Here is a 19,541-nt window from a genome sequence, read left to right as displayed (position 1 = left end):
CCTCCCCCGCCATCTCCTGTACCATTATCCCTCCCCCACCAGCTCCTGTACCATTATCCCTCCCCCACCAGCTCCTGTACCATTATCCCTCCCCCACCAGCTCCTGTACCATTATCCCTCCCCCGCCATCTCCTGTACCATTATCCCTCCCCCACCAGCTCCTGTACCATTATCCCTCCCCCACCAGCCCCTGTACCATTATCTCTCCTCAGCCAAATTTCACAGTTGGATAATGCTGTCAGGCAGGTAACGTTCTCCCAGTATCCGCCATCTGACTGCCAAACAGAGAAGCGTGATCAGTCACCCCACAGAACACGCTCCCACTGCTCCACAGTCCAGTGTCTGTGCGATACACCACTCCATCCGATGCTTGGCATTGGACTTAGTGACGTGAGGCTGGCATGCAGCTGCTCGCCTATGGGAACCTTTTCCATTGGAAACCCTGAATTCAATCATTAAGATGTGTAGTCAAATACTTTTGTCCATATAGTACAAAGCATTTGTGACTCTATTCTGTACTTCGTGATTATTACTCACCTGTGCTGATTCCTGTAGGAATTTCCTCTTTACATTGCAAATCACCCCTGATATACTGCTCATCTTCTCCTTCTATTACTTCTGCTTTTATATGAGGCACATCTGGGTCTTCTTCTCCCTCTGTACCTTCTGCCTTCATATCAGTCACATACGTCTCTTCTCCTCCCTCTGTATCTTCTACCTTCATATCAGTCACATACGTCTCTTCTCCTCCCTCTGTATCTTCGGCCTTCATATCAGTCACATACGTCTCTTCTCCTCCCTCTGTACCTTCTGCCTTCATATCAGTCACATACGTCTCTTCTCCTCCCTCTGTACCTTCTGCCTTCATATCAGTCACATACGTCTCTTCTTCTCCCTCTGTATCTTCTGCCTTCATATTAGTCACATACGTCTCTTCTCCTCCCTCTGTACCTTCTGCCTTCATATCAGTCACATACGTGTCTTCTTCTCCCTCTGTATCTTCTGCCTTCATATTAGTCACATACGTCTCTTCTCCTCCCTCTGTACCTTCTGCCTTCATATCAGTCACATACGTGTCTTCTTCTCCCTCTGTATCTTCTGCCTTCATATTAGTCACATACGTCTCTTCTTCTCCCTCTGTATCTTCTGCCTTCACATCAGTCACATACGTCTCTTCTTCTCCCTCTGTATCTTCTGCCTTCATATCAGTCACATACGTCTCTTCTCCTCCCTCTGTACCTTCTGCCTTCATATCAGTCACATACGTCTCTTCTCCTCCCTCTGTACCTTCTGCCTTCATATCAGTCACATACGTCTCTTCCTCTCCCTCTGTATCTTCTGCCTTCATATCAGTCACATACGTCTCTTCTTCTCCCTCTGTACCTTCTGCCTTCATATCAGTCACATACGTCTCTTCTCCTCCCTCTGTACCTTCTGCCTTCATATCAGTCACATACGTCTCTTCCTCTCCCTCTGTATCTTCTTCCTTCATATCAGTCACATACGTCTCTTCTTCTCGCTCTGTATCTTCTGCCTTCATATCAGTCACATACGTCTCTTCTCCTCCCTCTGTATCTTCTGCCTTCATATCAGTCACATACGTCTCTTCTTCTCCCTCTGTATCTTCTGCCTTCATATCAGTCACATACGTCTCTTCTCCTCCCTCTGTATCTTCTGCCTTCATATAAGTCACATACGTCTCTTCTTCTCCCTCTGTATCTTCTGCCTTCATATAAGTCACATACGTCTCTTCTTCTCGCTCTGTATCTTCTGCCTTCATATCAGTCACATACGTCTCTTCTTCTCCCTCTGTATCTTCTGCCTTCATATCAGTCACATACGTCTCTTCTTCTTCTTCTATTACTTCTACCTTTATATCAGTCACATCTGGGCCTTCTTCTCCTTCTGTACCTGCCTTCCTATTAGTCAAATATGTCTCTCCTCCCTCTGTATCTTCTGCCTTCATATCCATCACATATGTCTCTTCACTCTCTATATCTTCTACCTTATTACCAGTCAGATCTTAACCCTAAGAAACACACAAAATAATAATAAAAAAAATTAATGTAGATTAATAAGACAATAAAGAAAGAATATCAGGGTATAATCACACCTAGCTTCTCTACAGATCATTTAGAGAGGTCACTTTGGTATTTGGGGAGACCATGTTTGGATAATCCTTCTGGTATTGTTCCAAGGGACTGAAGATTAGCAAAAATAGTACCGATATTTAAAAAAGGAAAAAAGAGACGACCCAGAAACTATAGAACAGTAAGCTTAACTTCGGTCATAGTAAAATAATTTGAGGGTATGTTGAGAGACGGTATACATGAACATTTAATGCTGAATTAGATAATACTAGTAAACAACAAGGGTTTTTAATAGACCTCTTGTTCCTTAATAGATAAAAGTGATGTCGCTGTGACGCTACCAGACCCCCTCAACCTCCCCAGTCAGGTCCCTGTGTCAGTAATAGAGGTAAGTGTGATGTCACTGTGACGCACCCAGACCCCTCACCTCCCCAGTCAGGTCCCTGTGTCAGTAATAGAGATAAGAGTGATGTCACTGTGACGCTCCCAGACCCCCCCACCTCCCCAGTCAGGTCCCTGTGTCAGTAATACACCCGATGCACTGCGATGCGGTACTTTCATACCCCCACTATCCACGTCGGCGTGGAGTTGATCTTATATAGTGTGGCGAGCGTAGCGAGCCACCGAGCCCGAAGCGTGGCGAGCGCAGCGTGCCCCGCGAGGGGACGCGTATTACTTTACATGTATTCCGCGTCTGCTCCCCACGCTTCGGGCTCGGTGGCTCGCTGCGCTTGCCACACTATATAAAATCAACTCCACGCCGTCGTAGATAGTGGGGGTATGAAAAAGTTGTAGGACGCGTACCACCGCCGCTCGCCACGCTTCGGGTACACGTTCATAGTGGGGGTGGAGTGGGGGTGCATTTACATTGTAAGCCCCCATTAAGGTGCTTATACAATTTAAAATCGCATTGTATGCCATATACAATGGTATACAATTTTAAATTGTATACCATCGGGTGCCAATCGCGTCGCATCGCATAACATCGCATGCCTTATGGTCTGCAATGCCATGGGCGCCGTGATAGTACACAAGTACCGAATCTTGCCAATTAATTATAAGGGGAAGAGCTGGATTTACCTTTGCGCCGCCCACACACTCCTTACCTATATGATGGTGGCGCACCGTCTGTGTTGTGTCGACGTGGGCTGCCCCTCCCAGATTGAGTGGCCAGAATTTTGGTATGTGCTTATCTGTTTTTATCTATATAGAAAACACTGGACTCTTTATTTATTTATTACCTGATTCTTATATAGCGCACACATATTCCGCAGCGCTTTACAGAGAATATTATTACCAGTTATTATATAGCGCACACATATTCCGCAGCGCTTTACAGAGAATATTATTACCAGTTATTATATAGCGCACACATATTCCACAGCGCTGTACAGAGAATATCATTACCAGTTATTATATAGCGCACACATATTCCGCAGCGCTGTACAGAGAATATTATTACCAGTTATTATATAGCGCACACATATTCCGCAGCGCTGTACAGAGAATATTATTACCAGTTATTTATATAGCGCACACATATTCCGCAGCGCTGTACAGAGAATATTATTACCAGTTATTATATAGCGCACACATATTCCACAGTGCTGTGTAGAGAATATTATTACCAGTTATTATATAGCGCACACATATTCCACAGTGCTGTGTAGAGAATATTATTACCAGTTATTATATAGCGCACACATATTCCGCAGCGCTGTACAGAGAATATTATTACCAGTTATTATATAGCGCACACATATTCCGCAGCGCTGTACAGAGAATATTACCAGTTATTATATAGCGCACACATATTCCGCAGCGCTGTACAGAGAATATTATTACCAGTTATTTATATAGCGCACACATATTCCGCAGCGCTGTACAGAGAATATTATTACCAGTTATTATATAGCGCACACATATTCCACAGTGCTGTGTAGAGAATATTATTAAGTTATTTATATAGTGCACACATATTCCGAAGCGCTGTACAGAGACTATTATTACCAGTTATTATATAGCGCACACATATTCCGCAGCGCTTTACAGAGAATATTAATACCAGTTATTATATAGCGCACACATATTCCGCAGCGCTGTACAGAGACTATTATTACCAGTTATTATATAGCGCACACATATTCCGCAGCGCTTTACAGAGAATATTATTACCAGTTATTATATAGCGCACACATATTCCGCAGCGCTTTACAGAGAATATTATTACCAGTTATTATATAGCGCACACATATTCCGCAGCGCTGTACAGAGAATATTATTACCAGTTATTTATATAGCGCACACATATTCCACAGCGCTGTACAGAGATTATTATTACCAGTTATTTATATAGCGCACACATATTCCGCAGCGCTGTACAGAGAATATTATTACCAGTTATTATATAGCGCACACATATTCCGCAGCGCTGTACAGAGAATATTATTACCAGTTATTTATATAGCGCACACATATTCCGCAGAGCTGTACAGAGAATATTATTACCAGTTATTATATAGCGCACACAGATTCCGCAGCGCTTTACAGAGAATATTATTACCAGTTATTATATAGCGCACACATATTCCGCAGCGCTGTACAGAGAATATTTGAACATTCCCATCAGTCCCTGCCCCAGTGGAGCTTACAATCTATATTCCCTACCACATGTACACACACACACAGACATTCTAGGGTTAATTTTGTTTGGAGCCAATTAGCCTACCACTATATTTTTGGATTGTGGGAGGAAACCGGAGTACCCGGAGGAAACCCACGCAAGCACAGGGAGAATATACAAACTCCGCACAGTTAGGGCCATGGTGGGAATGGAACCCATGACCTCAGTGCTGTGAGGCAGTAATGCTAACCATTACACGTGCTGCCCATCTCTGATCCATCTGTATGATAATGCAGCACCAGAGACTGCTCCACCTGTACTTTATATTATACTGGCATCTGATCCATCTGTATGATGATAATGCAGCACCAGAGACTGCCCCACCTGTATGATGATAATGCAGCACCAGAGACTGCTCCACCTGTATGATGATAATGCAGCACCAGAGACTGCTCCACCTGTACTATATATAACACTGGAACCTGGTCCACCTGTATGATGATAATGCAGCACCAGAGACTGCTCCACCTGTACAAAACACTAGGATCTGATCCATCTGTATGATGATAATGCAGCACCAGAGACTGCTCCACCTGTACTGTATAATAGAACACTGGTATCTGACTCATCTATATTAGGATAAGGCAGCACCAGCGACTGCTCCACCTGTACTAATTATTTATATATATATATATATATATATATATATATATATTATATATAAAACACTGGAATCTGATCCATCTGTATAAGGATAATGCAGCACCAGAGACTGCTTCACCTGTATAACAATAAGTTATAGCATACCTGCTGCAGCTTCCAGCTGGGTCGGGAGTCAGACTGTGACCCGGATATGGACGCTGTACAGCCTTGTACATAGCCCCGCCCCTGTCACCCCTCCAGTACTGTGATCGGCGTGCAGGGGAGCAAATGAGGCGGCCCCAATAAAGAAGCATGTCTGCTAATTAGCATAAACCAGCACGTGACCTCTCACAGCTTCATCACTAGAGGAACAAGTCACTGTCTACTGCTGTCCTACATTAGAGTGCGAGGCGGCCATGTTCTTATAGTCTGCATAGATGTTTGTGTAAAATGTCACATGAATTGATGTGTGCATGCATACCTCCCAACATGGCCCTCTCCAGGAGGGACACATTGCTCGGTTTCTGGACTTCCCTCATAATGTATGATTGCCATCACCTGTTTCACACAGGTTAATGGATGAGAGGTGTCACCACAGGTGATGGCAATCATTGATTAAGGGAGACGTCCAGAAACAGAGCATTGTGTCCCTCCTGGAGAGAGTCATGTTGGGAGGTATGTGAGTGAGTGTTTTACATATATATAAAATTATATTTATATAGTTATTAATTATTATATTTATAATATGTAATTTATAGGCATAGGGACAGCCAAATGTCTAGGACTGGGGTAGCCAACCCTAGTCCTCGAGAGCTACCAACAGTGCATGTTTTGCAGGTCTCCTCACAGAATCACAAGTGAGCTAATTAGCTCCATCTGTGTATCTTTTAAAATGTGTCAGTAATTAATGAGTGCAGCAGCTAGGTTGTCTGGAAAATGTGAACTGTTGGTAGCTCTCGTAGGCTTGAGTTGGCTACCACTGGTCTAGGACATGCGTGGGGAACCTTCGGCCCTCCAGCTGTTGTTGAACTTCACATCCCAGCATGCCCTGCTACAGTTTTAGCATGGCCAATTAGCAAAAAAATGTAGCAGGGCAAGCTGGGATGCATACCTCCCAACTGTCACGATTTCCGCGGGAACGTCCCGATATTCGGGGACGTTCCCGCATCCCGCCCGGGGCCGCCATTGTCCCGCGGTGGGGGGGGACAGTTGGGAGCCCCCCAGCTTGCCGAGAATAGACGCTGTGCGCATGCGCACAGCGTCTATTCAGCGCCGACGAGCGGCGAAAACGGGGCGTGGCCGGAGTTCGCATCACCCCGTGAGGCCACGCCCCCGCGCGAACGTCCCGACCTCCCAACTTCAAAAGTTGGGAGGTATGGGGATGTGTAGTTCACCAACAGCTGGACGGCCGAAGGTTCCCCAACACTGGTCTAGACCCAAAGTACATTGTAAGCAGGAGCCTGGGGCTGCCGTGACAGAGTATAAATGGCGGTTAGCGGCGCTAACAGGTAGGGATGGATGACAACAGCACGCCGCTAGTGAATGGTACCATTGTATAAAAAACATTGACGGTTGAGAAACATCGCAATGCAATGTCCATCCCTACTATCCAGGGACACACGGCAGTGACCGATCGGAGGGCAATAGCGCTGTTACCCTGCCTCTCTACAAAGAACCGAGTTGTATCCAGTGGCAGCGGCAAAGAGAGAACGTTGTAGAATTAAATATGGAGTGAATGGGAGCTCCGCACCAGGTGTCACAGGCTGCAGAGGGACCGCTCTCCCCATAGCGCAGTGGTACGGGCCCAAATTTAAGGGTGTTGTTTGCCCCAAGAGGCTCCCGTCCATCATAAATGACCCCTCCAATCTGCTGAACATTCAGGTCAATTTGGCTATATAGCCAACAACCTGCATGTTCTGCAGATCCGGGAGATACCACTAAAGGCCCTGTATACTATACAACTTCTCCTGCATGCATGATTCCTGGGTCCAATCACGGGAACGTGCATCAAAGTACGCCAAATACCTGCTATTTGGGCCGATCTCAAATCGCATAGTGTATGGGGGACCTTAACGGTATTGAACATCATTCTTACGGTCTAACCTAGTGTGTATGGGCCTTATCGTATTTAACCCTTTGAGTGTCAAGTGAATTTGTCAAAATAGGTGTGAACATTGCCAAGCAAACCTTCGTATTCTTCACAATGACCTGTAATGTTCCTTATATAGGAAATATCTTTTTTAAACACATTATTTATTTGAATTTATATAACAAATGTGAGGGACGCTGGCGTTTTCTTTGCGGATATGTTGGAACTCAAAGGGTTAACCGGGGACAGATTGTAACAGCCACAGGCACTATAGTTTGTTTAGACAATCCCTTCTGTTCTGCTGATAGATAGTTCTGCAGGATGGAGGTGAGCAGGCTGCGTTTCCTGGGCGACCCCATGCGAACGCAGGCAGGGAGCTGGCTCCTGGGGCGGACATCAGCCGCCCGCCCACTTCTCGGACCAGGACGCAGCAAGTCTAAAGGTGCCCATACACTAGTAAGATTTATCTTCAGATATGACTGGTTGGGATATTGGCTGGACAGGGGGCATTCGCTCGTCCGGTGTTAGAAGGCTCACTATGCAGCAAACCACCGCTGCTTAGAAAACCAAGCAGAATCAGGCCCATTGTTCCAAGTCTCACCTCTTTATATAAATCAATATTAGCATTTGCGCAGGCTCCGATGGGGGTTGAACCAGGCACGCGTGATAGTCTTACCTAAACCAGTCAAGGATCCTACTCTGGGCTCGTCGTACCGGCCTATATCGCTATTGAATCAAGACTTAATCGTTTTTACTAAATTGATCGCACTACGCCTTCAATTGCTGTTGCCAAGACCATGATCGACTGCGGATGCGCTCCACGCGGCAGCGACGAACTCGTGGTACAACTGGTACACAGCCACCTGGCCGAGCCAGCTCTGCCTGGAACCAAAAAACAAGGCTCTGAGAAATGTGGACGCTGCAAAGCTTGCATCTACATGACACCAATCAAAACATTTGTGGACAAGTTTGACAAAATATTGAAGATTCATAACCTAATCACATGCACCACCTATGGGGTAATCTACCAACTCCAATGCCCATGCGGTAAGATCTATGTGGGCAAAACGAAGAGGCCCCTCAAAGTCCGGGTACTTGAACATATTGCATCCATACGAAAAGATTCAGCCAATTTAAAAAAAAACTCCTGTGGCCAGACATTTTATGAAGATCCATAACAATGATCCGACAGGTGTGAAGGTTTTTGGAATGAGACACGTCCAACTTGGAATTAAAGGAGGTGACCTAGACAGGGAACTGTTAAAAATTTAAACAAAAATGATCTTCCTAATGGACTGCCTACAACCGAAAGGTCTAAATGAGCATAACAGCTACCTACCTTTCCTGTAGAGGAACACTCTTTACCATTCCACCTGTTCTGGAAGAAAATATGTTTATATATTCAAACCCAATACTTACCTTATTTTGACGTAACCAAAAAGGAGAACATACCACTCCATCCCAACATCTGAGCTCCTCTGATAAAGAATATGGAGTCACCAAAATTACATCAACCACATAATAAGAAATGGCCAACCAATCCAATTTCTTACCCAATAAACAGTCCCACACCTATATTCCTCTGGCATATAAATAAAACCGTATCAGTCAAGATTCAAATGCAAGGAAATCCATACTCCCTTCACACCATCCTTGAATGGATGGTACCCAAGAAAACTCCACTCAAATTCACACCCATTTATTCTTTTTTCCTCTTTACCTACTCCAAACACCAAAAATATCACTAATTCACCAAGTTCACACACACATTACAATGCTCCACATATATATATATATATATACTTACTATGGCCCCACTGATAAACACTCCGCAGTCCCAGTCTTTGCACATCACGCACCTTTTTTCAAAATTACTTTTTTCACTCTTTTTTGGGATATCCCACTTTTTGACACTCAATTGCACTCTCCGCTCAGCGACCATATTGCCAGCGATATTGCACAGTGTGTACACAGCTTAAGACTGATTCCTAGTGAAGAATTTATCTGACAAAGGGCCTAATTCAGTATTGATCGCTATTGGGAAATTGAGCGATTAGGCACAACACCCTCACTTTACCCTCAGCATTGGAGATGTAACAACCTCATTATTCAGAGCGAGACAAATAAAAAAGCCTCCAAGAGGTTAAAGGTTAACAAAAAAGGCACGGGAAATGCTATGCAAGATATTAGTACATAATCTACACGTGGTAGGAATACCGCTTATTTCCACTTGTATGGAATATGTTATGGTCCAGACAGGGCCTTCAGGTGTGACGAGCATCTGTAGTAGGTGTCGGAAGTCTCGTAACACCTGGTGGCTCATTTCTGGTGGTATCGCCGCGGTTTCTTGGTGACAGTTGCCATCATTTCCCTAGCTGCGGATACAAGTAACAGGAAGTAAATGTGATTGGCGCTAAAGAGCCCGGGAGATGGTCATAGGTGATCTACCAATACAAGTCTGGAGAAATGGTATATCGGACGGTGTGGGAACAAGTAAAAGATACAGAAATTATTTGACACAATAAAGGATCTGATTCAGGTCTGCGCGCCAGGTAAGTGCCAGCCGCCCGTGCGAATCCCCGCATTTGCATGCTAGTGGAGGTGTATGCTCACACATCCCTTCGCTTGCGGCTGCATGGGCAAAAAACAATTTGATGGTCGCTCGCAATCAAATAATTCTCCCCCCCCCCCCTCCACTCGCAGATCTGAGTCTAGACCAGGGGTTCTCAATCTTTTTCTAATCACGGCACCCTAGAGTATCAGAATTTTTCCAAGGCACCCCTAGGTCCCAAAAAATATATATCAAATGTAGATTGTGTTTATATGTGCTTCTTAGGTTCAGTTATGTGGTAAAGGGCAGGATTTAATTCTGATTGTACACATTTTATGATTGGCAGCCACCAGCACTGGTTTAGCCCAGAAATAATTGATCATAAATAATTTGAATTGGTCCTGGAACACCAACCCGAGGCACCCCTGCAAGTGTCCCGAGGCCCCCCAGGGAGCCTAGGCGCACAGTTTGGGAACCACTGGTCTAGACAATGAATTGAATGAACAGTATACAGTGAGTCTATACTGTCATCCTGCACTAATCATCTATACTGTATATACTGTATGTCTAGTGTCCGTGTGATTAGGAAACATCTGCTGGCAGGAAGTGAAACTACAGCTATTTCTCACACATGCACAAACACAGAAGGGAGCAGACCAGCTTTCAAAGCTTTTGCTTTGAGCGAGCTTACTAGTCTCCTATATATTTGGCTACATCTGTCACTCAAAGTGGGTGTCTGTGTCTATAACGCTCTGTTCCTGGACTTTCCTCTTAATGTGTGATTGCCTTCATCTGTGCTGAACACCTTTCTGAGAAATTAACCTGTTTAAAACAGGTGATGGCAATCATACATTAAGGGGAAGTCTAGAAACAGAGCATTGTGTCCCTCCTGGAGAGGGTCATGTTGGGAGGGGATGCGGTCATTCGTCAGACTGCATTTAGGTCTACAGTCATTAGGTCGACCCCACTAGGTCGACTGGCAGGAAGGTCGACCTGACTTAAAGTCGACATGGGCCAAGGTCGACATGACTTAAGGTCGAATTTGCATAAAGGTCGACATGAGGAAGGTCGACTGGTCATAAGGTCGACATGGGTTTTTCACTGTTTTTTGAGCCGACATGTGCCGACAGGCGGTATTTCATGCCCTACCATCCACTAGGGCGTGGTGGGAGAATAAAATAGTGTGCCGAGCGCAGCGAGGCACCGTGCCCGAAGCATTGCGAGCGAAGCGAGCGTCCGATTCTCATTGCCAACTGTGTCCATGTCGACTGTGTCGACATTCGGATAAAAAAAAAACAGTGAAAAACCCATGTCGACCTTATGACCAGTCGACCTTCCTCATGTCGACCTTTATGCAAATTCGACCTTAAGTCATGTCGACCTTGGCCCATGTCGACCTTAAGTCAGGTCGACCTTCCTGCCAGTCGACCTAGTGGTGTCGACCTAATGACTGTAGACCTAAATGCAGTCTGACGAATGATCCCATTCCGTTGGGAGGTATGTGACAGAGAACCAGCCCAGTGAGCCCACAGACAGTGCCAGACACCCTCTGCCTCCCCATGTTGCCCAGCACTGCTACTCCACAGCCACCAGGTGAGCGCCCCCCTCCCGCGATTTGCGGCAAAACCTCCCCCCCGCGCACCCCCCCTCCCGCGATTCGCGGCAAAAACACCCGCTCCCCCGCGACCCCCCCTACCGCGGTTCGCAGCAAAAACACCCCCGCGACCCCCCCTCCCGCGATTCGCTGCAAAAAGAACCCCCCCACGACCCCTCCCGCAATTCGCGGCATAACCACCACCCCGCGACCCCCCCCTCCCGCGAATCGCGGCAAACCCTCCCCCGTGACCCCCCCCCCGATTTGCTGAACACCCCACCCCCCCCGCGACCTCCCTCCCGCGATTCACGGCAAAAAGAACCCCCCCGCGACCCCCCCCTTGCACGATTGGCGGCACCCCCCCCCGCAATTCGCAGCAGCCCCAGGATTAAATGGCACATGCAAAACACTGACATGGCTATGGTCGACAATGAAAAAGGTTGACATGAGTTTTTGAAGATTTATTTTTAATTTTTTTAATTTTTTCATATTCATTGTCATGTGTCGACATGGACACCAATGAAGTGGCACACTTATGTCAACATTTACATGTGTTGACCTTTCTGTGTTGATTTTTTCTTGTGGCGATTCGCGTCACACCCCCCCGCAACTCCCCCTCCCGCGATTCGCGGCACCCCCCGTGACCCCCCACCTCCCGCAATTTGCGGCAACCCCCCACCGGAACCCCGCCCTCCCGCGATTCGCGGCACCCCCCCCCGCGACCCCCCCCCTCCCGCAATTCGCGGCAACCCCCCACCGGAACCCCCATAACCCCGCTCTCCCGCGATTCGAGGCACCCACCCCCCGCAACCCCCCCCCCCCTCCCGCAAATCGCGGCACCCCCCGCGATTCGCGGCAGCCCCAGGATTAAATGGCACATGCAAAACACTGGCACGGCTATGGTCGACAATGAAAAAGGTCGACATGAGTTTTTGAAGATTTATTTCATTTTTTGAATGTTTTCATATTCATTGTCATGTGTCAACATGGACACCAATGAAGTGGCACACTTATGTCAACATTTACATGTGTTGACCTTTCTGTGTTGATTTTTTTTTGTGGCGATTCGCGTCACACCCCCCCGCAACCCCCCCTCCCGCGATTCGCGGCACCCCCCGTGACCCCCCACCTCCCGCAATTCGCGGCAACCCCCCACCGGAACCCCTGTGAACCCCGCCCTCGCGCGATTCGCGGCACCCAACCCCGCGACCCCCCCTCCCGCAATTCGCGGCACCCCCTGTGATTCGCGGCAGCTCCAGAATTAAATTGCACATGGAAAACACTGACATGGCTATGGTCGACAATGAAAAAGGTTGACATGAGTTTTTGAAGTTTTTTTTTTCATTTTTGGAATATTTTCATATTCATTCTCATGTGTCGACATGGACACCAATGAAGTGCCACACTTATGTCAACATTTACATGTGTTGACCTTTCTGTGTTGATTTTTTCTTGTGGCGATTTGCGTCACACCCCCCCCCACCCCCCCCCCACAACCCCCACTCCCGCGATTCACGGCACACACACACACACCTCCCCCGCGATTCTCGGCACCCCACCCCGTGACCCCCCCTCCCGTCATTCACGGCACACCCCCGCGACCCCCCCTCCCATGATTCGCCGCAACCCCCGCCCCGTAACCCCCCTCCCGCGATTCGCGGCACCCACCCCCGCGACCCCCCCTCCCGCAATTCGCGGCACCCCCCCGCGATTCGCGGCAGCTCCAGAATTAAATTGCACATGGAAAACACTGACATGGCTATGGTCGACAATGAAAAAGGTTGACATGAGTTTTTGAAGTTTTTTTTTTTCATTTTTTGAATGTTTTCATATTCATTCTCATGTGTCGACATGGACACCAATGAAGTGCCACACTTATGTCAACATTTACATGTGTTGACCTTTCTGTGTTGATTTTTTCTTGTGGCGATTCGCGTCACACCCCCCCCACCCCCCCCGCAACCCCCACTCCCGCGATTCACGGCACACACACACCCCCCCGTGATTCTCGGCACCCCACCCCGTGACCCCCCCTCCCGTGATTCACGGCACACCCCCCGCGACCCCCCCTACCATGATTCGCCGCAACCCCCGCCCCCGTAACCCCCCTCCCGCGATTTGCGGCAACCCACCCCGCGACCCCCCTCCCGCGATTCTCTGCAATCCCTCCCCTCCCGCGATTCGCAGCATCCACCCCCCCACAACCCCCCCTCCTGCAATTCGCGGCACCCCCCGTGACCCCCCCTCCTGCAATTCGCGGCACCCTCCGCGACCCCCCCCTCCCGCGATTCGCGGACACCTAAGTTGCAATACAGGCATCTTTCATACAATTCTAACCATATTTCTCATATACAAACGTTCACAAATTAAGGGGGCGCAGCCCCTTACGACGGTGTGAAGAGCGCCCGTAGGGCGCGATGAATCACCTAGTAACCTAATATATGCCGTCTGAGCAGCCAAATGATAACACTTCTTGTTAAAGTGTTGGGTTAAAATGATTGTGTAACATTGTGTATACCGTTGTGCACGATCACTCCAGCAAAGAGACGACGATGCACAATCTCATTATCGCAATGCACAAGGATAGGACGTCACAGCAACCCAGGATTATTTCCTTGGCAGAGCCAAAACTAGGATTCTATTCCACTTTATAATGGGGCCTTACAGTAGGGTGACAGGGCCCCTGGCAGCCTTGACTTCCTTCTGACGCTTGCTTCAGGATGACCGCACAAGACCACCAGACCTGATGGCGAACCACCTTCCACCTCTGTGTACCCACTCAGCACCATGGTAGTATCTGTGGGCTGCCAGAGGGTACACCTGGCCTGTGTGTGACAACCCCCCTGCCGGGCATGGTGGTATGATGTGTCTCCATGCCGACACATCCTGACACTGGGAACATGGCCATCGGAACGGTTCTCTAAGATCTGCTGGACCTTCCCATTCATGCATGAAAGGTACAGCCACGATGCCCACTCAAATCCATGCCCCTTCAAGATTGAAATATAGATAGATAAATGATGTGCAAACACATGTGCCAATTGGGTTTGTAATTGATATGGTGAGATGGTTATATAAACCCCACAAATAGTACCTACCGCGGGTTAGTTGAACAGACTGCACAATCTACAAATACTGCCTTTTTTTTTTTTTATATATATATCTTTATTGATCTTGCAAGAAGAGAAATACAACAAACATTGCACTGCGTGTGTTTCGTATACATTCAACAGTGTTATCTTAGGAATACAGGTACATCTTACAATTACATGTGTTTATAAGGTATAGAAATGTCATTTATCTGAGTACTTGTCGTGTTGTAGAGTATGATACGGTAGCTAATTTAGTATCTATGGCAAACCTCTAGAAGGGTGGATTGCCTGTCTCTAAAATAGAAGTGTTATACCAAGTTGACCAGTGAACAATTTTTCTTATAGTGTCTTTTTCAGCAGTCGGTAGTGTGGCTATGTAGGGTAGCCATATATTAAAAAACTAGGTGATTCATCGCGCCCTACGGGCGCTCTTCACACCGTCGTAAGGGGCTGCGCCCCCTTAATTTGTGAACGTTTGTATATGAGAAATATGGTTAGAATTGTATGAAAGATGCCCTGTATTGCAACTTAGGTGTCCGCGAATCGCGGGAGGGGGGGTCGCGGAGGGTGCCGCGAATTGCAGGAGGGGGGAGTCGCGGGGGGTGCCGCGAATTGCAGGAGGGGGGGTTGTGGGGGGGTGGATGCTGCGAATCGCGGGAGGGGAGGGATTGCAGAGAATCGCGGGAGGGGGGTCGCGGGGTGGGTTGCCGCAAATCGCGGGAGGGGGGTTACGGGGGCGGGGGTTGCGGCGAATCATGGTAGGGGGGGTCGCGGGGGGTGTGCCGTGAATCACGGGAGGGGGGGGTCGCGGGGGGGGGGTGCCGGGGTGCCGCGAATCGCCGGAGGGGGGGTTGCGGGGGGTGTGACGCGAATCGCCACAAGAAAAAAATCAACACAGAAAGGTCAACACATGTAAATGTGCCACTTCATTGGTGTCCATGTCGACACATGAGAATGAATATGAAAATATTCAAAAAATGACAAAAAAACTTCAAAAACTCATGTCAACCTTTTTCATTGTCGACCATAGCCATGTCAGTGTTTTCCATGTGCAATTTAATTCTGGAGCTGCCAAGAATCACGGGGGGGTGCCGCGAATTGCGGGAGGGGGGGTCGCGGGGGTGGGTGCCGCGAATCGCGGGAGGGCGGGGTTCACAGGGGTTCCGGTGGGGGGTTGCCGCGAATTGCGGGAGGTGGGGGGGCACGGGGGGTGCCGCGAATCGCGGGAGGGGGGGTTGCGGGGGGGGTGTGACGCGAATCGCCACAAGAAAAAATCAACACAGAAAGGTCAACACATGTAAATGTTGACATAAGTGTGCCACTTCATTGGTGTCCATGTCGACACATGACAATGAATATGAAAAAATTAAAAAAATTAAAAATAAATCTTCAAAAACTCATGTCAACCTTTTTTATTGTCGACCATAGCCATGTCAGTGTTTTGCATGTGCCATTTAATCCTGGGGCTGCTGCGAATTGCGGGGGGGGGGTGCCGCGAATCGTGGGAGGGGGGTCACAGGGGGTGTGCCGCCAATCGTGCAAGGGGGGGTTCTTTTTGCCGCGAATCGCGGGAGGGAGGTCGCGGGGGGGGTGTTTTTTCCGCGAATCGGGGGGGGGGTCACGGGGGAGGGTTTGCCGCGATTCGCGGGAGGGGGGGGTCGCGGGGTGGTGGTTATGCCGCGAATTGCGGGAGGGGTCGTGGGGGGGTTCTTTTTGCAGCGAATCGCGGGAGGGGGGGTCGCGGGGGTGTTTTTGCTGCGAATCGCGGTAGGGGGGGTCGCGGGGGAGCGGGTGTTTTTGCCGCGAATCGCGGGAGGGGGGGGGCGCGCGGGGGGAGGTTTTGCCGCAAATCGCGGGAGGGGGGCGCTCACCTGGTGGCTGTGGAGTAGCAGTGCTGGGCAACATGGGAAGGCAGTGGGTGTCTGGCACTGTCTGTGGGCTCACTGGGCTGGTTCTCTGTCACATACCTCCCAACATGACCCTCTCCAGGAGGGACACAATGCTCTGTTTCTAGACTTCCCCTTAATGTATGATTGCCATCACCTGTTTTAAACAGGTTAATTTCTCAGAAAGGTGTTCAGCACAGATGAAGGCAATCACACATTAAGAGGAAAGTCCAGGAACAGAGCGTTATAGACACAGACACCCACTTTGAGTGACAGATGTAGCCAAATATATAGGAGATTTTGAAGCCCTGGTCTCTACGTCTATCATACATTCAACCCAATCCATTTGAAACATATAGATCAACCTGGGCATAAATAAGGTGAACGAGATATTCTCAGCATGGATCCATCTTGAGAGAATGGTTTTCTTTGCTGCTGTGGCAATTCTAGCTAGTAGGAGTCGTGTGCCTGCAGTGAGTTTGGAGACGAGTGGTGAGGCGTAGTAGTTCCACAGGGCCCAGGGCATGGTAATTTTAAACGTAATGAGCAAGGTATTCGAAATGTAAGTCTGCACATCATTCCAAAAGGTCTGTACCACCCTGCAAGACCAGAGACAGTGAGTAATCTCTGTATCTGATTCGGCACATTTAAAGCAGTTAGAATTGTCCGATATTCCAGTTATATATCTGAGTTTAGGGGTATAATACGCCCTGTGGAGAATTTTGTATTGCATTTCTGCATAAGATGCAGAGACCATCTGCTTATTAAGCCTAACTCTAAGTCTAATCACATCTAAAGTACCAAGACCCGGAGATGTGTCTTGCCATTTAGATAGCCCCGTGGTGTTGACCGTGAGGTCTATTTTCTTTCTAAGAAGATCGTATAGTGATGAGGTTGATATTGACCTGCCCTCACTTGACATTATCAGGTTATTAAAGGTATTGGTGAGTTCAGTCTTTGGCAAGGTGGATAGCGCCTTGGTAATATAGCTTCTGACCTGGAAATATGCAAACATTGGGATGTCGATATTTGGGAACTTTTCCCTCAAAGCCGAGAGTGTGACCATTGTAGTGTGGTCTGAATTAAGGAACTGATATGTCAGTCGTAAACCCTGTTTGTACCATCTTTCATAAATCAAGTCTGGATTACAGTGGCGAAAGTTCATCCCAGTTGCCCGGAGGCAAGATAAGTATTGGTTCCCCCCTAATAGCTCAATCAGTAAGGTGCCTGTCTCCAGTAAGGTCATGGAATCTATCTAATACAGGGTGTGACACTTGCAAAAATGCGGTTAGAAGGGGAGTCAGCCACATTAGCAATATCAACTGCTTTCAATTAACTGAATCAAACTTGAAGGGTAAGAGAAGTGCCCCCTTGGGAGCAGGAGCCCGGCGGCAGATGACTCCATTGCCTCCCAAAGTTCTGCCTCTGCTGGATTACCTTCCTGAAAAGCTCTGTTATTAGTTAGGGGTAAGAACAAAGATTGTGTACTGCATAATTTAGATCGCTGCCTCATAGATCTCCAGGCCATGTAAGGGGTAAACAATAAGGGGTTGATTTTTATGGCCTGTTCAATAGTCCCCATTGGGGAATGTAGGAGAGTGACTAGTGAGGAGGTTGGGAGAAATGCCTGGTCTGTGGCCAGGTCAACATAGTGGTTAGTCCCCCGTATCCAGTCTAGAACATATTTAACATTAGAGGCTAATGCATATTCCTGAATATTAGGGAGGTTGATACCTCCTAAGGATAAGGGTTGTTGCAGCTTAAATAGTGCAATTCTTGGGGGTTTGCCTGCCCATATGAATTTCGTGAGGGCTCTATTGATTAACATGGCATCATGTTTATTTATAAGATATGGCAGCATCTGGACTGGGTAGAGAAGGCGTGGGAAGGAAATCATTCTGTATAACTGGCAGCGACCCAAATAAGAGAGAGGCAAATGTTGCCACTTTGTAAAGTCTGCCTTCGGCTGAGAGATAAAATGTGTGTAGTTAGTCGAATATATGTCAGATACTTGTTTAGGAAATTTCAAACCTAGATAAGTTAAATGGTCACGTGCCCATCGAAATGGAAACTGATAGGTCCATCCCTGTGTAGCCTCAGGGTATAGTGCTAGTGCCTCGGTTTTGTCAAAGTTTATTAAGAATCCAGATACTTTATGAAAGTCTGCCATAATTCGTTGTATGCCCACTAAGGCCACCTTTGGATTGCTTATATATATAGCAATAAATCATCGGCAAAAGCTGATGCTTTTATCTCAGTCCTTCCAATAGGGACACCTCTCCAAGTTTTTTCCTTAAAAAAGACTCTGATTAGTGGGTCTAGGGCCAGATTAAAAAGTAGTGGCGAGAGCGGGCATCCTTGGCGTGTCCCCCTGCTTAGTGAAAAGTTTGTGGAGTTAAGACCATTTACCGTTATGTGTGCAGTGGGGACAGTGTATAACATACGGAATACATTCATGAATCCATCTCCAAACTGCTGTGTCTGGAGGACCCTAAGAATATGCGGCCAGGAAACTCTATCAAACGCCTTTTCGGCATCGCAGCTGACTATAATAGTGTCTCTGGCAGAGAGCTGTTGAGCCTTATGCATTGCGGCTATTAACGTTCTCACATTGTGTACGGAAGTACGCCCCCTCACAAAGCCATTTTGAGCCGGATGAAGGATTCTAGGTAAAATGTTCTGCAGCCTTTGAGCAAGTAATTTGGTAAAAAGTTTTAGATCCTGGTTCAGTAAAGAAATTGGCCTATATGATTGTACCTTCAAGGGATCTTTTCCAGGTTTGGGGAATATCACTATCCTAGCTTCAGTAAAGCCATCTGGGGGGGGGAGTTACCCGAAAGCATGGAATTAAATAAGGAGGTTAGATGGGGGAGTATCTGATCATGAGTTATTTGGTAAAATTCAGCCCCGAAACCATCAGGTCCTGGGGATTTGCCCTTTGCCAATGACCTAATGAGGGGCGATAGCTCGAGAT

General features: G+C 47.7%; 1 protein-coding gene across 1 annotated transcript in view; it reads right to left on the bottom strand.

The window, feature by feature from the left end:
- The window catches only part of LOC146007422 (uncharacterized), a 98,027-nt gene that overhangs the window by 29,197 nt on the left and 49,289 nt on the right, over nucleotides 1–19,541 (bottom strand). The window contains exon 9 of the mRNA XM_083145772.1: nucleotides 538–2,025. Within this exon, the coding sequence (XP_083001898.1) occupies nucleotides 538–2,025 (1,488 nt within the window). The remainder of the gene's footprint in view (nucleotides 1–537; nucleotides 2,026–19,541) is intronic.

The sequence above is a fragment of the Crinia signifera genome, chromosome 6 (assembly GCF_055691185.1).
Source record: "Crinia signifera chromosome 6, ASM5569118v1, whole genome shotgun sequence".
Taxonomy (NCBI): domain Eukaryota; kingdom Metazoa; phylum Chordata; class Amphibia; order Anura; family Myobatrachidae; genus Crinia; species Crinia signifera.
This window is presented reverse-complemented; position numbering and strand designations above follow the sequence as displayed.